Source organism: Hemiscyllium ocellatum, chromosome 6 (genome assembly GCF_020745735.1).
Source record: "Hemiscyllium ocellatum isolate sHemOce1 chromosome 6, sHemOce1.pat.X.cur, whole genome shotgun sequence".
In the NCBI taxonomy this organism is placed as follows: domain Eukaryota; kingdom Metazoa; phylum Chordata; class Chondrichthyes; order Orectolobiformes; family Hemiscylliidae; genus Hemiscyllium; species Hemiscyllium ocellatum.
Window position 1 is genome coordinate 7,635,617 of NC_083406.1, and position 24,645 is coordinate 7,660,261.

The window sequence follows — 24,645 nt, forward strand, 5'->3', positions numbered from 1 at the left end:
CATTTGGATTCTGAGGAGGGAGGAGGGAAATGGGCAAGTGTTACACCTTTGGCAGTTGTAGGGGATGGTGGCATGGGGCTGTGGAGGGGGTGTTGGGATGAAGGAGGAGTGGACCAGGGTGTCCCAAAAGGAATAAACACTACAGATATATAGGTATTTTTGGCTGGTATTAGCATCTTGCTGGAGGTAGCAGTAAGCAGTGGCTAATGCTCCATTAGATATAGATGTTTTTGGGGTGAAAAGTGAAAACTAGGGGTCCCTATTGCTGTTATGGAAGGGAAAGAGGGGTGAAGGCTGAAGTGTGGCTCATGGAGAGGCATGAGGGCTCTGTCAACCATTGTGGGGAATCTTCAGCTGAGGAAGAAGGTGGACATTTCAGAGGGGGCATCACCAGAATACAGATGTGATAGAGACGGAGGAACCGAGAGGACGGAACAGAGTCTTTACAGGAAGCAGAGTGAGGATGTATCGTCAAGGTAACTGTAGGAGTCAGGTTTGTAGTGGATAGTGGTGGCCAGCCTATCCCAGAAATAGAAACAGAGATGTTGAGGAAGGGAAGGGAGGAGTTGAGTCAAAAGACGGACCAGACAAAGGTGACAGCAGGGTGGAAATTGGAAGTGAAAAATCAATAAACTTTTCCAATTACAGATGAGAGAGGGAAGCACCACCGATCATATCATCAATATACCAGACACAGAATTATGGGTGGGGGCTAGAATAGCACTGGAACAAGGAATGTTGCATGTACTCCACAAAGAGACAAGCACAATGGGGACCGATGTTGGTACCCATGGCCACCCCTTTGACCTGAAGAAAGTGGGAGAAGTTAAAAGAGAAGTTGTTCAGAGGGAGGATAACTTGGACCAGGTGGAGGAGGGTAATGGTGAGTGGGGACTGCGTGACCCTGAACTGAGTTCTGAGGAAGGGTCACCGGATCCAAAATATTAACTCTGATTTCTCTTCACAGATGCTGCCAGACCTGCTGAGCTTTTCCAACAATTTCTGTTTTTGGTTTATGATTTACAGCATCCAGTTCTTTCAGTTTACACTTATTCTCACATTCTGCTGCCTATCTGCCAACTAATTCTCAATCCATGTATGTATTACCCCCTATACTGTGTGCTTTAATTACACCCACTAGTTTCTTCTGGCACCAAGAAACACGGTCACCGCTTTGAGGTAGAAATCAATTTTGAACTGGGCTAAGTTACATACAACACCTGCTCCAGCTGGGAAAGGTCCAAACACACAGAACCATGTTCATAGACACTGGTAGCGCTGGGTGTCTTTCACCTGCACTGAGGCTGTGCATCTGTTTTTGAGGCGACAGTGTGCTTCCTTCCGAAAATGCAGGTCATGATGTACACAGTGCTCAGGTCTTAGAAGGGACTAACAGCAGTGTTCCCAAAAAACACACCTTCAGGCAAAGTCTTGTTCAGAGAGAGTTCTTTTTTTCTCTCTTCTCCTCCTCCTCCCTCTGCAAGCAACTTGGTCGCTTCTCTGCAGCCCACGTTCCATCTGCCTCTCAATCCAATTGCAACTACGAATGTGCTGATAGAAAACAAGTACAACCCAAACAACCAGTCACAACTGGGGCATGGTTCAGGTTCAGCATGACTCCCTCATCTTCACGATCTTTAAAGCACTCAGCGCTACCACAAGCTCAAACACAGCCAGTGGAGAACAATTCCTCACTAACCTGGGAGTTGTTCATGGGGAGTCCTCCCTGCTTTTTTTTCCCAAGAGCAGAAAAGTAGCTCTGTTGATGGTTCAACTATCTTTACACACATGAACGGTAAGTCTGTCCAGTCAAGGTTGTCAGCTGAAAGCCTCAACTAAGGATCTCCTGTGGGACAGTGGTAATGTCCCTATCCCTGGGCTAGGAAGCCTTGGTTCAAGTCCCAGCTGCTCCAGAAGTGAGTCATAACACGCCTGAACAGGTCGATTATAAATAGGTAAAGCCTCCACCAAGGGAACATTTAGGAAGATGAATTAAAGTATTTAGTCAGCTACTTTGGAATGGGTTTTGTAATGAAATGTCCTTTCCCCCAGTATGTTTTAAACCAGCAAAAGTCTTCTCAGCATATAGCATCTATGATAGCAGATCCAACTTTGTTTTCAAAAAGTTTACCAATATCAGCACTCCGAATATTAACTTAAAAATTTTAAAATATAGTTAACTTCGTGCAGTCTATTGAGGACAAAGTTAGAAGATTATTCCTTTTTAAAATTGTTTCTGAATATTTTATTGAAATAAACAATTCATAATTACGTATTGATACATGCTATGTTATAGAACAAAGACAGTTATAACATGAACAGCCACATTAAATATATACACAATGTTTAAAATCCATCTTAAAAACAATTGCTATTTAATAAAACAGGTTCAAAGAAAGCTATATTCACAACCAAGTATAAATGTGTGTGTGTGTGTGTGTGTTGTCCATTAAACCTTATGATTTTTCCTTCGTCTTACACTTTTCTACAAACTTAATTTTATTAGTTTCTTAACAGGTGCCTTCATTATCATTAAAGGTGTTAATTAACTTAATATGAATGAATCTTTTCATGAAATTGATCTCTTCCTATGCAGCTGCAGCTTCAAGGTTCAAACAAAATGAATGCTGGCATCATCTCAGTGTTACACATGAACGTTATAATCTATCCACGCTGCATACTTTCAGCACGTAATCCTCAAATAAATACGAACACCCCCACCCCCCCAACCCCACCCCCACAAAGATGACATTTGGTGCAAGCCACGATGGGAAGAAATGTCGAGCAAAGGACACTTACAGCACCAAAACAGTGAGTACTGCGGAGACCAATTTTACAACAATTATACTTTATGACATTTGTTGAATGGCTGGCTTTGGTATTCTTCCATTAACTTTAGGCAGCATGGTGGCTCAGTGCTACCTCATAACGCCAGGGACACGGGTTCAATTCCAGCCTCGGGCGACTATCTGCATGGAGATTGCACATTCTCCCCGTGTCTGCATGGGTTTCCTCTGGGTACTCTGCTTTTCTCCCACAATCCAAAGATGTGCAGGTTAGATGAATTGGCCACGCTAAAATGCCTACAGTGTTCAGAGATGAGTAGGTTAGGTGCATTAGTCAGGGGTAAATATAGAATAATAAGGTAAGGGAATGGGTCTGCGTGAGTTATTCTTTGGAGGGTCAGTGTGGACTTGTTGGGCCGAAGGGCCTGTTTCCACACTGTAGGGATTCTAAATGGAACTCTCTCTCCCAGCAGCACTACTTAATGAAATCAACCCTTAGAAAGTGAACTGAAATAATCTTAAGATATTATAACAGAGCTATCAAATCTAAAAATTGCTTAACAGTATTTTCCCTTCTCCAAATTGCAAGTTTCAAAGTACCCAGGAGGAAGTGAGGACTGCAGATATTGGAGATCAGAGCTGAAAATGTGTTGCTGGAAAAGCGCAGCAGGTCAGGCTGCGTCAAAGGAACAGGAGATTCGACGTTTCGGGCATCAGCCCTTCTTCAGGATTCCTGGAGAAGGGCTGATGCCCGAAACGTCGATTCTCCTGCTCCTTTGATGCTGCCTGACCTGCTGCACTTTTCCAGCAACACATTTTTCAGCTCAAAGTACCCAGCACCATATTAACCTTCATATCAAGATATAACAAAAAAGTTCGCATATTACAAGTAATGTATCCAATTAATTTTGACGTATCAAAGTTCATTCCATTTTTTGAGATTTTTTTCACCAAATGCGTATACAACATCTTAGAGTAGCGATTTCACTAATATTATTTAGCACCACAAACATATCCTTGTTGATCTCACTCACAAGGGTAGAAGGGCACCGCAACTTGACTTCCGAAAACCCCTTATGCAGAGAAATTCCCCAGAATCATTTGAAAGATAACAGCCAGTTATGTGCAGAATATCTGTAATTATGTTCCTTACAGAAAAGAAGCTTCAAGGGCAGTTAACGGAGGTGTTCAAACTTCTGAAGAGGTTTGTTGGAAAAGTGAAGGAAAAATCACTAGCAGGTTTGGGAGGGGATGTTGGTAATACTAACAGAGTCATAGAGATGTACAGGACGGAAACCGATCCTTCAGTCCTACTCGTCCATGCCGACCAGATATACCAAACCAATCTAGTCCCACCTGCCAGCACCCAGCCCCTATCCCTCCAAACCCTTCCTATTCCAAATGCCTCTTAAATGTTGCAATTGCACCAGCCTCCACCACTTCCTCTGGAAGGTCATTCCATACAGTTATCACTCTCTGGCATATGCATGGTTGGCTAAATGGTCTCCTGCTAGATGGCACGATTCCACTTCTAATGTGTCAGTTAAATCTTGCTTAATGCCTCCTCCACTGCTTCACAATTATAAAGAAAAGGATAGTTATTAGCTAGTAAAAGATCAACTAGCAACTTCTGTGTAAGTTATTTCAAGCCAGCTGTTCTGGAATGATAGGTCACATCTCTCAGGAGATGGACTACGGCCCAGAGTTAGGAACACTACCACTGCACCACAAAAGCCCTCAGCAGCTCTCTGTCATGCTGTGTACGTTTCTGCTTTCGAATCACAGAATCCCCACAGTGTGGAAGCAGGCCATTCAGCCAATTAGTCCACACCAAGCCTCCAAAGAGCATTTTAAACAGAGCAATCATATTTTTCAGGTTTATTAGACAGTAAAATAATGTCCAAATTACTTCTTGCCTACAGTCTCTCAGATAATGAGCTAAATGCTCACAACTGTTATACTGCAAGAAAACAAGCAAAAATAAAATAAAGGAAAAACATAAGGTGATATTGGATCTGCATATGATGATATACACCCACACATCACACAGAATAATATTGTCTAGCATAAGGTCCAAAAACAATGAAACATCTAAGGTTATGATGACGCTGACAGATCAGCTAAACCTCCACTAACAGTTTGCGAGGTCAGCACAGTTTATCAATATATTCCAGACTAATGTTAAAAAAGTGCAAGACAATATCAAACACAAAAGTACCATTTATCACAAGATTATTTCTTGAACAATGGCATACAATCCAGTCTATCACAAGCATGTTTGGAAATTTAAACTCCAAACTGAAATTTTTGCATTAATTAGCCTTGTCCCCAGTGAAAAGCAGAATTAACCATTCTGAATCAGCACTATTAATCCCTAGCTGGGTGTCCTCCGCATTTTACAAAATTCTCTTTTTATGGCAGGCTAGTTGAGCATCATTTTATTATTGTTAACCAGTTCAGACACATTAGGACACACCTCTGGGGCAGGTGAGACTTAAACTTGGATCATCTGGTAAGAACGTATAAAGGGTATGAGTAGGTCGGGAAAGAGTTAAGTTCTGAGTTTTGTGAAACAAGAGGTTCAGCTGAGCATGACTCAGATCAGAGAAGAACTTAGAGTGCTGGAGGCAAGGGGAATGGGTTAACAAGGGTGGAAAAGCATTCATTATGTAGAGCCATTTAACAATATTAGAAGTGTTCAGTATATAAGGTCAGTTTAACAAGGTGAAAAGTATTCATTAGGTGAAGCCAGTTAAGGTTAAGAACATTCATAGCATAATAGCAGATGACTTAATCTTTGCTCTTGACACACTCTGATTGTAAAGGTCACCCAATCAATATGTATATTGCCTTATATGTGTGTGTTCCTCCCTGTATAGTCACTGCTATTCCAGAGAAGACAGAGAACTCATGTCTCTGAGCACATGGCTGATCATTCTCTCTCCTTCCAGGGCCTGGAATAAAGATGAAGGAGGTAAAACTACAACGTGTTTCTGAGCATTTTGTTTCAACTGAGGGCGAAAATGGGATGACACTGGTTCAGAGATAGGAACATTGCTAGTATGTCAAAAGCCCCTGTTTGGAGTGCTGTTTGTACATAATATGGTCTAGTCAATTACTAGGAAAAGATTAATTATTTAACAATAGCTATTGATTTAAATTAACAAAACACTTACTTTCATTTAATGTTACATCATCAGGTATTGAACATTAACAGGAAATAATAGATGGATACTGCATTGGCTGTACCTACATATTAATCCTAGATGACAGATTACTTAATAACTTCTATTTAACCATTAATGGCTTTATCAGTATTATTCAAGACTTAGTATTCATTTTTTGGTACATGAAAGTTGAACCCTATGGATTAAGTTTACAAAACATTAGCATGCTTGAGCAAAAAAAAATTACAGATGACTGCCAGGAACTAATTTATACCTAATATGTTGTACAGTCTGTTATTCTCACTAAATTATACACCTGATTAATTTCAACTGTTTGTTAATCAGGAGTTATGAGCTGCTGAAATTAATGTGCTACTGACACTTGTGTTGTGCAAGAGCTTTCAAGTGAAAAATTCAAATCTTGTCAAGTCTTCTAGACTGAACAGTTTTATGGCCATAACAGACAGGAGGTACTTTGTACACTAGAGAGAGGAGGAGATTAGGCTGAGAATGCAACGTGAACATGTGGTGAAAGTGGAGGTAGGTCGGAGATTTGGAGGAGGGTGGAGCAGATAGTTTGCCTTTCCTTTTGTTTACTCTGATCTTTATTAATGCGTTCAAGTTTGTGCATCCTCTTAACACTTTGCTTGTTTCCTGTGTTGTGATGTATTGCTTTGTTGGTTACTTATGTTTTGTTTTGTGTTCGCTGTTGGCCTTCGGAATCGGGACTACCTGTACATGCAAATCCAATGTCTCCCGGTACCACATGCTTGATCATGAAAAGATGGGCATCAATTGGGTAGGTATGACCAATCTTGTTAAAGATTTTGTTGATTTGATGTACTGTGCTGTCCGTAGCTTTCGTGTTGGCAATACCCAAGGCATCCAATTGTTGGTCAAGCTGTCACTATGGCTTCATACGTATGCCTTTCCCCAAGTAATGTCCTTTCTCTTGCCCAAAAGATTCTTCCAAAAGGCTTTAATTGCAACAACTAACTTAATGACCCTCTCTTACAGTCCCTCTCTGAAAAGTTCCTCTCTTGACCTTTTGCTGCATCATCTTTTAATAATTTAGTCAAGCATTCTTAGAATTACTGTCTGTGTAACAAGTTAGAGTCTGGTGATCCTGAGTTAGTTGTAACTTTGGGTTGGTTTTTGAACACCTTCCAAATCTTTTCTGGATTTCTCTCATCCATAGAAAAAAGTAAGATTTTTTTAGATTAGATTCGATTCCCTACAGTGTGGAAACAGGCCCTGCGGTCCAACAAGTCCACACCGACCCTCTGACGAGTAACCCACTCAGACCTCATTTCACTTATTTACCCCTGACTAATGCACCTAACACTATGGGCAATTTAGCGTGGCAATTCACCAACCTGCACATCTTTTGGAATGTGGGAAGAATGTGGGAAGCACCCAGAGGAAACCCATGCAGCCATGGGGAGAATATGCAAACTATATTGAGGTTTCTGCTGTGCTTGAATCCACCTTCAAGATTCTGCATTGTACCACTATAAGCCACGTGTAAATTAAAACTGCTATTCCACTTGGTCCCTTTAAAAGATTCCTTTTTTTAAAAACTATTGTCGACTTGTCATTTATGAATTGCCTCTGGCAGTAACAGGTTTCTGCCTGTAGTTGGTATTCACACTAAAGATGAAATGATGACATCATATAGGTCTGGACACAACTTTTTATAAATGTAGAAAACCAATTTTTTTTGTGTATATAAGCTGTATTCTCTTTCTGAAAGATTTTGGAGCCTTGCTTTCAGGATTATATAGCTACTGTTTTTATTTTAACTTCGATTAGCAGACTCTCAGGTGAATTTTTTCAGAGAGAGAGCAAGGTAAGAGTATTTACTGTGCTTCAGTGCAGATCTAAAACCTTTAGATGTGATTGCATTTGTAACTTCAGGCTTTTTATTTTAAAGTAAAGCATTCTTAATAATTTCTGTTATCTTTAAATAAACTGATACTGTAACAAAAATAAAATTAAGTTCTGTTTTCTCAGTTTTTAATGGTCTATCTGCACATTTGTACAGTCATCTGTATTCAGAGAAGCTGCCACTGCTGATTGTTCAAATTCTCTGATCCTAAGGCTACTGTTTCATTGGCCTTTGATTAGTTTTCCAACTATCAACCATCCAGTTTTGAAGGTCAAATAAATATGGCTGTTGCTACTAATCATCATGTAAGTTTACCACCATTGGGGTGTATTACCTGAATGGTCAAAGTTTTCTAAGCCTAAAGTAACCTATGAAACTGGGCATGCATATCATGATATTGAAAAATCCAGATGTTTGTTTAGGCTAGATATGCTATACAAAAATTACAACCACAGGTACATAGGTCTCTGAGCTAACATTAAGGCATTAGATTAAAACTGAGCAGAATACTTCAAGTAGCGTGTTGTGCATCTCCGAACCAATGCCATCTACAAGCTTACTGATGACACCACCATGAGAGGACAGATATCAAACAAAGAGGAGTTAGAATACAGGAAGGAGATCGAGGGCTTAGTGTCCTGGTACAGTGATAATAATCCCTCTTAATATCAGCAAAACAAAAGAAATGGTCACTGAGTTCAGGAGGAAAGGAGGAGGGCATGCCCCTATTTACATCAACAGAGCTGAGGTAGAGGGGTTCCAAAGGGTCAAATTCCCAGAAGTGACAATAACTGACAATCTGCCCTGGGCTCCCCAAGTGGATGCAATGGTCAGGAAGGCACAACAACACCTCTTCTTCCTCAGGCAGCTCAGTAAATTTGGCATGTCCAAAAGGACCCTCACCACCTTTTACAGATGCACCATTGAAAACATACTGTCCGGGTGCATAACGGCCTGGTGTGGCAACTGCTCTACCCAGACCATAGGAAACTACAGAAAGTTGTGCACAGTCCAAACCATCATGAAAGCCAACTTTCCATCCATGGACTCCATTTTCACTTCCCATTGCCATGGAAAGGCTGCCATCAAAGACCTTTTCCACCCTGGGAATACTCTCTTACAACCTCTTCCATCAGGCACAAGATACAGAAGACTGAACATGCACACCAATGGTTCAAGAACAGCTTCTTTCCTGCTGTTGTTATTAGACTTCTGAATGGACAGGGAGGAAGTAAGGACTGCAGATGCTGGAGACCACTATTCACTCCACCCTTCTCTCTGACCTATTACCTTCACCACCCACTTTCATCTATCTATCTATCTATCTATCTATCTATCTATCGCATTCCCAGCTACGTTCCCCCCAGCCTCATACCCCCCACCACCCAATGAAGGGCTAATGCTCGAAACGTCGATTCTCCTGCTCCTTGGATGCTGCCTGACCAGCTGTGCTTTTCCAGCTCTGAACGAACCTCTCTAACTTCAAAGATTGCTGATCTTGCTTTGTGCACATCCTGTACAGCTGTAACCTGCATGCTCTGATCTGTCTAAGCACCCTATATCTGTATGCCCTTATTTGTTATGGTCTGCCTGTACTGCTCACAAAGAAAACAAAACTTTTCACTGTACTTTATACATGTGACCACAATAAATCAAATTAAACTGATCCAGATGCAAAATGGAGTATGATCCATTTATTCCCTCAGATCAGATATTCTGACACACAGTGATGACATCACACAATGTCCCTTAAAGATACACTAGTATGCTGATAATGAGACAGAACTTAACACAGACTCAGCAAGTACAGTCTTGAAATAATTTAATTTAGAGGTAATAAATACATCTATGATGATTTCAGCAGCAGTTGAGTTAAGGCAGGGTCGGATTCTCAGCACCATCTCAACATGGATCAAATATATATTGTAGCTTTAGCCATTCAGAAGCTATAGCAACCTGGTCAGTTTCAAAACATATTTCAATTCAGAAACTTGATCTAATCTAAGCTGACACTCCTCGTACAGTACCATGGCAATGTTGATCACAGGGTTTGACCACGATAACAATGGAACTTATGTTCATTTTGCATCTTAAAGTAGTTCAGCATCACAAGACAATTTTTTTTTTAAAGAAGTTCAGTCACTAAAGGAATTTACTATGAGCCAGAGGAGGAAACATTATGATAGTGAGCAAAAATTTATTCAAAGAGGGACCTTTAAGGGGCACCTTTAAAAGGAATAGTAAGAGATGGAGAGGTTGAGTGAATTCCAGAGCCTTGGCTCGAGTCTTGAAAGTAGATGCTCTCACAGAAACATAATACAAAAAGATTAACCAAACATATTTCAATTATTGACAAACTCTTGTACACCAAACACAAGACCTTTAAGTAGTTCTGGACTCAATTAGGGCTCACTCAGTCTGGTGCAGCCGAAGTAAATGCCGTGCACACTTTCACAGCTCTGACCTGCATGTGACTTTACAGGGATTTCTGCTTTTTCACATGGTCTCATGTTCACAGTGCAATGTGCAAACTGCAACTGAGTCAGAGGGGAGTGAAGGCAGGCCAGTTAAGGGAGTGTTGTTGCTCTGACACACCCCCAGCTCCCAACATTGTCTAAAGGTCCCATAAACTTCACTCAACCTCTGCACTTCACACACCACCCCACCACTATTTCACATCCTCAACAAGTCCACTTCTGTGAGCCCCATATATCCTCTATGACCACTCACCCAGTAGATACAATCTCCAGAGCCATGAAACATAATGGTAATTACTGCAAAGTAATGGGAATAGGATTTGTGCACTGAAACACACTTCTGTGTGGAGAGGAGGGGAAAAAACAAAATGCAGGATCTCTCAGAAGCCTGGATAGGCTGGGACGTTTTCACTGGAGTGTAGGGAGGTTGAGAGGCGACCTGGTAGCAGTTTATAAAATAATGAGGGGAATAGATAGAGTTAATGGTTGCTGTTTTTTTTTCCCTTGGATGGGGATTCCAAGACTAGGGGGCACACTTTTAAAAGGTGAGAGGAGAGAGATTTTAAAAAGACGTAAGAGGCTTTTTTTTTACAGAGGGGGTGGTTCGCGTGTGAAATGAACTTCCTGAGAAAGTACTGAATGTGAGTACAATTACATTTAAAAGATATTTGAATAGCTACATTAGGAAATATTTGGAGGAATATGCGCCAGGAACAGGCAGGTGGGACTAGTTTAGTTTGGAATTATGTTCGGCATTGACTGGTTGGAATGAAGGGTCTATTTCCATGCTGTATCACTCTATGATTCTAAAAACCATAAACCCTTAGACATGATACAGCACAGAAGAGGGCCATTTAGCCCATCTTGTCCATGCTGACCAAAGACATCTGGATGCCCTTTCTAATCCCATTTTCCTATCCTTAGCTTTGCAGCTTAAAGCACTTAAAGTGCAGATCCAGGTCCTTTGTGAAAAAGAGAGTTTAGAGTCTCTCCCTCCACAGACAGCAAATTCCAGACATCTGCCAGTTTCTGCATGGAAAGAGTCTTTTCTCATGTCCCCTCTAATCCTTCTGCCACTTAGATTCAAGCTATGCACCTAGTTTTTGAAGTCCTTACCAAGGGAAACTCATGTCTACTCTATCTCTGCCCCACAGTTTTGTATACTTCAATCACGTTACCTTTCAGCCTTCTCTGTTCCAAGGAAAACAACTCCAACTTCTGCCATCTCTCCTCGAAGTTACAATTCTCCAGCCCTCGCAACATTCTAATAAATCTGCTCTGCACTCTCTCCAGAGTGATTACCTTCTTCCTTTATAGTATGGTGACTAGAACTGCCCACAATATTTCAGTTGTAGCCTTATCGTTGTCTTACAAGTTAATACATAAATAATGCATAGCACATGTTAGTAAATTTAAGACCAGGATTTTTTTTCTATGCTGAAAAGATATAGCTCTGGCTGTTCTCTCTGGTGCCCTGTCCCCTGAGGAAACTGGCAAACCAACACTGAAGTCAGCACATAAGACTGTTCTGGTTGAGAAGTCCAAGCATACAGCTACACAAAAACTGACAGAGCAAGAAAGTGCTCAGGGAACTACAAGCAGCCAATGTTATTTTCAGATACTTCGGATTTCAGCCAATTCACTGAAATAAAATGAGATTCAATGCAAGGGTTGGGAACCATTGAACATCATTGGTATTTCAAGACTCAGTATAACATTGACACAAACTGACTCATTAAAATGAAGTTTGCTTCACATCGGCCTTCTGTCAGGATTCCGGATCTCAGGTGCTGCTTCATCCTTCCTTGTAAATTTTGGACAACGAGCACAAATAAAATTTTACACAGCTGCACTTATTCTCCTTTATGAATAACCAACTATTTTAATGGCGCTCAAAGAGTCCCTGAGAAAATCTTTGCTATGAGTGTGAAATGATCATCTTACCTCGTGTGTGTCTTCCATGCCATTATTTGTAAATTCAAATACAACTTCATTTTGTCCAACTGCGGTCGCCATGGCAGTGCATTCCTTGTGCTTTAGCAAGTAAGGTGTTCCACTTAATACTGGACAAAATGCAAGGGAGGTCTTTCTCCTCAAAAGGTGTCAGCTTCCATCACAATTAAAACATTTCAGTTCATCGCTACTTTGGAAGAGGTGGCGCACAAATGGAAGCCTTTGGGTTCAATACAAGATCCAAAGAAATGGGGGATTCCCACAATGGCAAAAGGACCGTCAAACTTCAGGAGGAGGGAGCAGCAAATCCTTAACCTGGATCAAATTTCCGCATTTAACCTTTGTTTTGAAGACCAAGTTGTCCTGAAAATAAAAAGTATCATTTAAAACAAATTTCAAATGGAGGAAAGCTTAACAAGAGTCAAATGAATCATGTCGATCTGGTAGTTTCCTTCGTTTCTTGTAAATCAGCAGCGACATATAGCATGGCTAGAGTTTGAAGACCACTGCTTGTTCCAAGTTGAATTAACACAACCAAAACAAAGACAATAATCACATTGTTTTTACACTAAGCAGAGAGAGTTGCCTTGCTCATCAAATGCTGTCAGGGTAACTTTATAAACGTTGTTTTACTAACCTTCTCAGAAGAGTCTTGGTGAGTTTTGTTTGTGCAAAGCAAGCTTGAGCTGTTGTTTCCTTATCTCTGTTCCAACCTTGCAAGAAGCAGGAAGGAAGCAGCACTAGCTACGTCATGGCAAAGCCAAAACTGCAAACAAATTCTCTCTGGGCCCACGTGAGAAATAAAAAGCTGCAGTTCAGGCAGAGTGGAAAATAAGTCATTGGCTAGTTTAACGTTCAACATTTCATAATTTTCCTCTGGGCAGAAGCACGTGGTTAGGTTTGACCAGAATTATACTCTGCAAAGAGAGGTCCAACTGTTAACCTCTCTGGTATCAGCAGTTATTTTTGTAAATTGGCCATGATGTACCACACAGTATGATAAATCCATAACTAAAATAATTTATTTAACAATTTATTCAGTCGTGGGATGTGGACATCACTGGGGTGGCCAGCATTTATTCCCTATCTCCCAGCTGCTCAAGAAAATGTGACAGATTGTCTTAAACCAACTCAGCTCATTTGTGTAGATACTCCCAAAATGTTGTTATTATGGAGGGAGTCCACAATTTTGAACCTGTAGGAACAGTGATAAATTTCCAAATCAGGATGGTATACAAGCTTTGGGGAGACGGGGTGGATGAGGAAATGAGTTACTCACTGCCGTATTCTTAGCCTCTGATCTTGCAGCCACAGTATTGTTATAACTAGTCCAGTTCAGTTTTTAGTTACTGGTAACCTGCAGCATATTATCAGTGGGGTAATTCAGCAATTATGTTACCATTGAATATCAAGAGAAAATGGTTATATTCTCTCTTGTTGGAAATGGTCATTGCCTCACACTTGTAGAACACAGAAAAGTACAGCACAGAACAGGGCCTTCAGCCCACAATGCTGTGCCGCGATTACCCCTAATCTAAGGTAACATAACCTAACCTACGCACCCCTCAATTCACTATTGTCCACGTGCATGTCCAGCAGTATCTTAAATATCCATGATGACTCTGCTTCCACCACCACCACATTCCATGCATTCACAACTCTCTGCGTAAAGAATCTACCTCTGATGTCTTCTCTATACCTTCCTCCTAACTCCTTAAAACCAAGACCCCTTGTGGCAGTCAATCCTGCCCTGGGGAAAAATCTCTGGCTATTGCCTCTCATTACTTTGCACACCTCGAGCAGGTCACCTCTCTTCCTCCTCCTCTCCAGAGAGAGAAAAAAGTCTTAGTCAGCCTCTTTTCATAAGACAAACCCTTCAGTCCAAGCAGCATCCTGGTGAACCTTCTTTGCACCCTCTCTAAAGCCTCCACATCTTTCGTATAATAGGGCGACTAGAATTGGACTAATATTCCAAGTATGGTCTCACCAGGGACTTGCAGAGCTGTAGCAAAACCTCGCGGCTCTTAAACCCGATCCCCATGTTAATGAAAGCCAAAAAACAGCATATACTTTCTTAACAACCCTATCCTCTTGGGTGGGAATTTTGAGGGATCTATGCACTTGAACATCAAGATCCTGCTGTTCCTCCACACTGCCAAGAATCCTGTATTTAATCCTATATTCAGCATTCGAGTTCTACCTTCCAGTATGCATCACTTTGCATTTATCCAGGTTGAACTCCATCTGCCATTTCTCAGCCCAGCTCTGCATCCTATGTTGCGCTGCAGCCTGCAGTAGCCCTCTATACTATCAACAACATCTCCAACCTTTGTGTCATCTGCAATTTTACTAACCCACCCCTCAACCTCCTCATCCAAATCAATTTTAAAAAAACTACAAAGAGCAGAGGCCAAAGGACAGAGCCCTGCGGGACGCCACTCACACTGACCTCCAGGCAGAATACTTCCCATCTCCAACTACTCTGACTTCTGGCAGCCAAACAATTCTGAATCCAGATAGCCAAATCTCTCTATCTCATACCTCCTGAATTTATGAATGAGCCTACCATGGGAACCGTATCAAATGCCATGCTGAAGTCCATGTACACCACATCTACTGTCTAACCTTTGTCAACCTGTCTCTTCACCTCCTCAAAGAAATCAATAAGATTTGTGAGGCATGACTTCCCCCTCACAAAGCCACGCTGACTGCTTTTAATCATGCTATGCTTTTCCAAACAGTCATAAATCCTTTCCCTCAGAATTCTTTCCAAAACCTTGTGTGCTGTTTGTGTTGCTTGCCACTTGTCAGTTAAACATGGATATTGTCTAGATCTTGCTGCCTTTGGACACGAATGGCCTTGATAGCTGACAAGTTGTAAATGGTGCTGAACATTGACTGTACAATGAATTTTGCCACTTCTGACCTGATGATAAAAGGTCATTAATGAAGCAGCTGAAGATAGTTGGCCCTGGGACACTACCTTCAGGCAGTCCTGTAGAGATGTCCTGGAGCTGAGGTGACTGACCTCCAACAACCATCTTCACATGTGCCTGATTTGAATCCAAACAGTGGAGAGTTTTACCTCACTGATTCCCACTGAGTCCAGTTTTGCTCGAACTTCTTCATGCCACACTCAACAAAACACTGACATGGGCATTGATATCAAGGGCTGTCACTCTCCCCTCCCCTGTGAGATTCAGCTCTTTGGTCTAATGTTTGAACCAAGGCTGTAATGAGGTCTGGAACCAAGTGACTTTGGTGGAGCCCAAACTGGGTATCACTGAGCAGGTTATTGCTGAAGAGGTGCTGCTTGATAGTACTGTTACTGACACCTTCCATCACCTTACTGATAACTGATGGTGAGGTAACTGGATAATTTTACATATTGCTGGGTAGTTAGAACTATGCTGTTAGTGTTAGAACTATGAGAACAGCTTGGCTAGACCCTTCAATACTATTGTCGAAATGTTGTCAGTATTCCCTTGAAGTTGCATAAATAGTTAATAAACGTTCATTAGATCCGATCTTTTGTTGTGGGATCACTTAGCTCTCTCCTTTCCTGCTTGTGCTGTTTGACAAACAAGTAGTCTTATTGTATAGTTTCACCAAATTGGCATGCCTGTTTTAGATAAGGCCAGTACTGTTCCTGGCATGCCCTCCCCTCCTGCACTCGGCTATTAATGAAAATGTGACTGGCTTGGATCATCCCTCCCGTTTTAGAAATTATCAATCAGGCAAATTCCCAACTTTGGAAACCAATGCTCAACACATCCTGCCATTTGCACCTTATTCTTGTCTCAGAGATGGGGTAGGCTTGGAAAACATCAGCCTATGTGAAACACCAGCTCCTGGTGCTCTTTGCAATGACTCTGGAGTGAGCTGTGGAAGACAACTCTGAAGATTTGCAGTGCAACGATCAATGTTGATATCACTGATGGACAAAAAAAAAGATTGTTCTGTAAAAGACAGTCCATTAAGAAAACTAGCCTTGGTGTAATCACTAACCCATTGCTGTGTCTGTTGTTTACAACCCGAGGATAGAGATTACCCTGGAAGAAGGTACTCCAGTTAAACCAATTTATTCACTTTAGCACAAAGAGTTAATCACTTATGTTAATATCTAGAGATTCATCATGTCAGATGATCTACATCAACTGGAAAGGAGACCTTCGGGAACACGTTTCTAATTGAATTCTATTGAAGTATTCCCTTGAAGTTGCATAAATAGTTAATAAACGTTCATTAGTATTCACTACTCTGGTTTTTGTAGTAGTAATGATTATACACTGATTCCCGACCAACCCATTGCATCAGTCTCTCCCTGCTCAGTCTGGCAAGTCCCACCATATTTTAAAAAAAAACCATCACAGCTCTCTGCCAGTTGACAAGTTAGCACACAGTTCGAATGCAGTGCCCCTCATCAGAACTCAAACCCTCCACCATTTACCAGCAACCGTGATTTGAATGCAATCTGCCTCAAGGAGACAGCATACTGAACACTCCTGTAGTTACACTGAACTGCACCTCCTCACAGTCCTCTGGCTCTACCAACACTGCCAATGTGGGACATTGCTAGCCACCCTGCCACATGGCATGTAATCCTCAGGCCATCAATCCAGGTCCAAAGCAAACCCTCATCATTTAACACACCATCCCCTTGATAACATTCCACCTCACAAAAGCTAAATGATACAAGGGACAGCAATTGCTCAGATATGAAACGGACTAAGAGAGTGCAGAAAGTAGTTGTCTTTTCCAGACAGGATAAAATTGTAACAGTGTCAGACCACACCTCTGAGATAAATGAATAGGACTGGGATACAGAATGCTCGTATTCAGAGGTCACAATGATTTACACATAGAAACAGTGAGAAGGATAATACCGGGCAGCACCTGCTGAAATTAGCAGACACATGGGCAGATGAAAAATGATGTAATGAAGTGATGTACTTTGGAAGAGAAAATAAGGAATGGTAATATTAACGAAATGATGAAAACAGAATGCAGGAACTCAGACACTCAAGGGCTCATATTGACAGTGTTTGAGGTGGAAGAGGAAGTGAAGTGAATAATGATGTTATATATAAGGATCCTTGTTTTATTTTCCAAAGTAGAGATATCAATTGAAAATGCTTCAAAGTTACAGTAAGTGCTTACAAATTACCATCCAGGCCTCAGCCAGCTTTTGAGCACTGCATTTTGGGAAGAACATCCTGACGTGGAAAATGTGCAGCATTGTATGAGGCACAAATTTACATAGGTGAAAGTGAGGACTGCAATGCTGGAGATCAGAGACGAGAGCGTGGTGCTGGAAAAGCACAGCATGTCAGGCAGCATTTGAGGAGCAGGACAATCGGCGTTTTGGGCAAAAGCACTTCATCAGGGAATGTCGATTCTCCTGTTCCTCAGTTGCTGCCTGACCTGCTGTGCTTTTCCAGCACAAATTTACATGGCCAGCTCTACCGAGAGTTCAAACTTTTAGAGAAGATTTAAACACAGATGCTGAGAGTTATCAGATTTTTCACAGGTAGCAGGATGGTCAATAAACAGAGGACACATGTTTATGATTATTAGCTAACACACTTGGGGTTCAGGGAGTAGATTCTTTTTCATAAGAGATGTATTATATTGTTAAATGCACTGCCTGGAAGCAGATTAAATAGTAATTTTCAAAAGGCTATTGAATACATCTTTGAAAAAGAAAAAATAGGCAATAGCTCCAGGGAAAAAAAGATAGGGGAATGGAATTAGGTTGATATATTTTTCAAAGACACAGAGGGATAATGAATCAAAAGGCCTCGTCAGTGCCATATAACTCCACAATTCTCTAAATGTGCATCAAAGATATTGTCCAATAAAACTGCTTCTGCAAAGAGTAGTCTGTTTCTTGGCATATCTTAGAGAATGAATCAATGCCTCATAAGCACGTTAATTTCTAGCTTCTGCAACACTGTTCTCTGCATGTAATAGATTAAGCAATACAGTCAGCGACAATAGGTTGTATGTAATGAAAGCAAATAATCATTATTAGAGAAGCTCACTGGTGTGGTGTCAATGGATTAATGGGTGTAACATCCCCTGAGGTGATCTGTGGTAGATTCACATCTACTTTTAATACAAGTAAATCCACTAGACTTCAAAATTAAACATTTAACCCTTAATGGGGGAAGTGCAAAATTAAATATGGTTATTCTGTAAACTCTATATGAGAGAGAAAATAAGTTTACACTGTGGCTCAAGTCTGGGCAATGGGCAAGGGGTTGGAAGGGTCCCCGGCTGATTTCAGAATTAAGGCTGTTCATTCTCTACTTCCAGATACAATTCCAGAGCTTATTTTCATTCGGTCAAGTCATCCTAAAACAGAATGATGGGATCAACAGATTTTCCAAAATTTCATGCTGGCATAGACTGCCGCCATTTTAAAATTTTGCATGGTATACTGCCTGACCTTTTAGGTAGTAGGCTTCTGCACATGTAAATCATGATTATAATAGGACATTTAGAAACTTCAATTTCAAGGTCACATGGGTGGATCTCAGGTCTTGTTAAAAGAGGCTGCTGTTGGCCACAAGAAAAACGATCTCAAAAATTCTCTGGAATACATTGTTGTGGAGCGAGGAGCAGCAAATGAGTCCGGGTTTTACCTTCTCGGAATTTGCATCATCTCATTTTGCCAAGTTTTTAGTATCCACTGCGATGACGCTGTGGCTTTAAGAGGCATGTTTTGTCCTGGTTTATTTCAGGGAGGTTGGGGAACAGGTGCTAAGCAGTCTGTGAGAAGATAAACAACTAGGGTGTGATCAGGCTCTCACTCGCAGAACCAGGGATTTCGAGGTTTTAGCTTTCAGCACCAATTGCTGTTGGGGCCGTGAAGTGAAAGCTATTTTTCCCCTCTCTCAATTAGAGCTAAAAGTTGATAGTCTCTTCCTCGGCTGTTGGATTGCATGTCTGACAAATCTGTTTTCTGAATCTGCCTTTTGCTCAGGGTATTTATGTGAAGTTACTATAATGGAACAGTTAATTAGTTAATAGTTACTGTATTCTGTTATGTTTTCCAATAGATTAAGTTATACCAAGTTCCTCTTTCTTTTGTTGTACTTTAACTCTAGTATTTGAACAAAACATGTATTTCTTATCGTCCAGTAAGTTAACATAAATTGCATTGCATTTGGAACACAGCACCTGAAATGTGTCTTTAAATTATGAGAGTTAGGGTCTAGGCTACCTTCTTAATAATATTTTGAAGGGGTCTGGTCTGGCCCATAATAATACTCTTTAACAAATCCACCAGGTAACAGATCATTGTTGACTATTAATTGAACACTGTGATGGAGAAATTGTTTATTGATAACTCAGATGAGCACAAATACTTCTGAAAGTTTTGACAGCAGCAAACCAAATCAGTAGAATTGGATGTTATACTTTTCCCGAACAAGAGAGAGTCACATGAGAAATTTCTAAAATCAGAATAATTAATTGTTAAATGATTGACAAACCAATATAAATATAATGGTGAATAATATACTCTTACTACCTGTGAAATTTAAATATAGGCTTAAACATAGCAAGGCCAAAAATTTGACATTTCTCATTTTTAAATTACAATTGAAGTCCATACACCATTGCACAATATTAAAGATATGATCCCAAAGACTGGGAAGCCTGATATTAGACCATAAGACAATAAGATATAGAGCAGGAGTAGGCCAAATCAGTCCAATGGGTCTGCTCTACCATTGACTGAAATCGTGACTGATCTGATAATCCTCAGCTCCACGTTCCTACCCTTACCTCGTCACTATTGATCACCTTACTGATCCGAAATCAGCCTCTCTGCCATGACTATAGTTAATATGATTAAAATCTGTTGCAATTTTTAATATGATGACCCAGCCGTGACGGCACCCCTGATAGAGAATGACACAGATTGACCATACTCAGAAAAGAGAAATTTCTCTGCGTAGCACGGTGGCACAGTGGTTAGCACTGCTGCCTCACAGCGCCAGAGACCCGGGTTCAATTCCCGCCTCAAGCAACTGTCTGTGTGGAGTTTGCACATTCTCCCTGTGTCTGTGTGGGTTTCCTCCGGGTGCTCCGGTTTCCTCCCACAGTCCAAAAATGTGCAGATTAGGTGAATTGGCCATGCTAAATCTTCCGTAGGGTTAGGTGTAGGGGAATGAGTCTGGGTGGGTTGCTCTTCGGAGGGTCGGTGTGGACTTGTTGGGCCGAAGGGCCTATTTCCACACTATAGGGAATCTAATCTAATCTAAATTCATAATTTGTACTGACTGGAATGTCCCTAACTCTGAGAATAAGCCATCTGGTCCTAGTCTCTGCCCACGAGGGAAACAATCCCTACACATCCTTTCAAGTCTCCTAAGCAGCTGATATCCTAAGAAAGTCTCCAATCAGTACAGACCCATTCAACTCAACCTCTCATTGGAGGACACCCACTTAGATGGCAGTAAAATGAAGCTGCTGAGCCTGGGCACAGCATTTCTGTTTGTTTTTTTTCTTTTTTTCTACCCCACCCTCTCTTCTCTCACTTCTCTTTCCCTCTTCCATTTTAATTTTACTGACGTCCTGTGGAAGAGCTCGGTCAGGGTGGCAGCGAGAGGGCTCCAGGGTGAGCCAGCTGTACGGGAGGCAGGGTCTCCAGAGCGGCCCAGCGAGGGTGGGGGTGGCTCGGCGGTTGTGGAGGAGATGCGTTTAGCTTCCCCAGCGTCTGCGCCCAGTGCAGATTCACAATGATGGCAGCCGGGGGGGGGGGGGGGGGGGGGGGGGGAAAGATAATTTGGGCTCAGTACGAGTTCCCGATAGAAATCAGCAGCTGCTGCATCAGCGAGGTTGGCACAGAATTGACTCCTGGTGGGTTCGGTGTGGCACCCGGTGGTGTCTGCATTGGTGAGGTCCAACGATGTTTCACTGGAGGGGGGACTGATGGAGGCAAGATGGCACAGAAGTGTGGGCAACTTCTATTCCAGTGTTGGCAACACAACGAGGGGGACTCATGCCTGCCCACCAAGCCCATGACAGAGCACTTCACAAGATGGACTATAATGATGGAGAATTACTTCACTTTTCTCCCTTTACATTCTGTGTTTTGGTTTATTTTTCTGTGCTTTAAGATGGCACCAGAGAGGGGCGACATTACACAACACTTCACTGTATTTTGTAATAAAATACATGTGACAATAAAGAAATCAAATAAATCATAAGACCATCCATCCATAGCTTGTATCAGCCCAATGAATATTTTCTAGACTGTCTCCATTGCCAGTCTAGATTTCCTTTGATAAAGTTTCTGAAACTGTTCACAGTATTCCAGCTGTGGTCTGACCAGTGCTTGGTACAGTTTTAGCAAAACCTCATTCCTTTTATTCTCTATTCCCTTTGAAATAAAGGCCAAGATCCCAGTTCCCTATTACCTGCTGAACCTGGATGATATCTTTGCTAGAGTTGATCAGTTTGGTAACTATGTATCTGGAAGCAAGTGCAACAAGGCAGTGAGATATGAATTACTTGAAGCTACAGCCTGGAACAAGAATGGTGCATGTGTGTGAAAGTGCACAGATCATCACAAGTACAATTAAGTAAACCGCTAACTAGTGATTATCGAAATGTTGTGGCCCAACATAACAATGGCATTGAATCATTTTGCCAGCAAGTAACAAAAGCAGTAATTATAACATTTTATTGCTTCAGCTGCCACCAACAATAGATCAGGTTGGCAGACAATAAGTGATGGTTAATTCTGCAAACTAAATGTCTGAAAATGAATAGTGCTCCAGCCAGCAGCCCAAATGGAAGGAAGGAAGGAAGTTTAAGAGGAAGAAGCCCTTTGTAGACAATAACGTTGTCAGTCTGACAATGAAGAATTGGGTTTACAATAATTCAAGGCCATTTGGCATCTTATTCTGTGAAAACTGGGCGTGGACCAGAGGCCCACATTCTGCTAGCGGTGAACAGAGGCACCCCTCACCTGTACACAGACTCTACTCTCGGTATATTCACGTTTTAACTTGAATGCAAGAGAGATAGCTATAGTCATATTACAACGATGCCAATATTTTCAAAGCCCACTATTTTCTGTTAAATACTTTGGGACATGCTGAACTTGTAAGAAAAGGTGCTACCTAAGTGTGAACTATTACTGTGTACTTTTTAAAAATAAAAACATAGCCTACAGTTTACTGATTGGCTGTCCAAATTTAATTCCAATGATTCAGTTCCAGTTCTTGTTGAGTCTCGGTTACGCTCCGAGTGAACCCTTCAGCTGGAAGGTTGGGAACTGGGACACAGTCTCCAAGAATAGTAAACAGGAACTCCTGACGACAGTGTGATTTTAAACTTGCGATCACTCACTGGAAAATATCTCAAACCGGAAATGAATAAAGTATGCACCATTTCTTTGCAGTTCCTCTGTTGAATTCCAGAGCAAAGACCACATTCCCTCAGCAGTTTCGTCCACTCCACTTAACTATTTCATCTCAATTAATGTTGCTTTGTTTTATGCATTAACTGACATTTCAAAAACCCACTTCCCATTGCAGGCAGTGCCCATATGGTGTAATTTTGTAGTAGCTGAAACACATCAATAGGAGAAGTTCTTTCTCATCTATGATGCATAGGCAGAAAGGCTTGCATTTTCACAAACACCTTTCCTGAATTCTAGTTACCATGAATTATGGGGTGCACAATGAAATTATTTCAAAAAGTGTAGTCAATGTAGGAATTGCAATATTCCATAAACACCATTGAGATAATGACCAGATAATCTACATTCCTGATGTTGGTAAAGAGTAACTATTGGTCAAGACACTTGTTGATGTTTTTGTAGAGTGCTGTGGGATAGTTTGTGTTGAAATGTGTGAGAACAGAGAGATCAATCACCTTCATGATGTTCCTACTCATAAATCAGATGACTTATTCAAATCAAACTATAGAATACTAGAATACTAACATCACAAGGGGCGCTCTTTCGGCCTATTATATCCAGAATAACTCTTTGCAAGAGCAACTCAACTGATTCCACTTCCTAGATCTTTCCCCTTAGCCTTGAAATCAGTTTCTCTTCAGATAATTATCCAATGCCGTATTGAATTCACTGCCACAGAAGGCTGTGGAGGCCAGGTCATTGAGTATATTTAAGATGGCGATAGATAGATTCTTGATTGTCAAGGGGGGTCAAGGGTTATGTGGAGAAAGCAAGAGAATGGGATGGAGAAACTTATCAGTCATGATTGAATGGCAGGGCAGACTGGATAGGCTGAATGACCTAATTCCTGCTATGTCTTATGAAAGTCACGAGGCATGAAACTGTCCCCAACCTGCTCCCAGGTGGTGCATTCAAGACCAAACTTCTCTCAGAGTCAAAAGATTTTCTCCCAAGTCAGTATTTGTTCACTTGTCATCATCTGAGTCCTCCGGTTCTTGACTCTTTCCCTCACGGTAAAAGTACTCTCTGTTCACATCACTATTTCAACTCCTTATGATCTTGAACATTTCTAGGAATTCCTAGATTTATATAACTTTCCTCTCAGCCTTCTTTCTGAGGAAAATCATGATTGTTTCTCCTTTCTATCCACATAATAATCCCTTGTCCCTGAAAATTATTTTCTCAAGTCTCCTCTGGAACCTCGATAAGAATGTCACATCCCGCCACAATAGAAGTGCCCAGAGTTCGACACAATACTTCAGTTGAGGACTAACCAGTGTTTTTTAAAGATTCACCACAGCTTCCTAGCATTTATATTCCAAGCACTAAATTGTAGGTTTTCGCAAGGTTTGTGAAGGTTTGTAGCTCAGGTTGAGGTTTAGGGTGTAGGTTTGCTCACTGAGTTGTAGGTTTGATATCCAGATGTTTCATTACCTGGCTAGGTAACATCAGTGGCGACCTCCAAGTGAAGCGAAGCCATTGTCTCCTGCTTTCTATTTATATCTTTCTCCTGAATGGGGTTCCTGGGGGTTGTGACGATGTCATTTCCTGTTCGTTTTCTGAGGGGTTGATAGATGGCATCTAGATTTATGTGCTTGTTTATGGCGTTGTGGTTGGAGTGCCAGGCCTCTAGGAATTCTCTGGCATGTCTTTGCTTAGCCTGTCCCAGGATAGATCTGTTGTCATTTCCTGTTTGTTTTGTGGGACATCACCACAACCCCCAGGAACCCCATCCAGGAGAAAGATATAAATAGAAAGCAGGAGACAACAGCTTCGCTTCACTTGGAGGTCGCCACTGATGATGTTACCTAGTCAGGCAATGAAACGTCTGGATATCAAACCTATAACTCAGTGAGTAAACCTACACCCCTAAATTGTAGTTTTTTTTAGTGAATTATGGATTGCACAGAGTTTATTTGGAGGGATTGCTGCT

The 24,645-nt window shown here is 41.3% G+C and overlaps 1 protein-coding gene across 3 annotated transcripts in view; it reads right to left on the reverse strand.

Annotated features, from left to right (window-relative positions):
• The window catches only part of LOC132816355 (ETS-related transcription factor Elf-1-like), a 141,177-nt gene that overhangs the window by 83,554 nt on the left and 32,978 nt on the right, over window positions 1-24,645 (reverse strand). For 2 of the 3 annotated variants that reach the window (XM_060825812.1, XM_060825810.1), the window contains exon 2: window positions 12,263-12,634. In XM_060825812.1, coding sequence (XP_060681795.1) covers window positions 12,263-12,334 — 72 coding nt within the window. In that variant the 5' untranslated portion in view covers window positions 12,335-12,634. Of the gene's footprint in view, window positions 1-12,262; window positions 12,635-12,908; window positions 12,991-24,645 lie in introns of those variants that run through there. The other variant, XM_060825811.1, reaches the window with a different exon arrangement.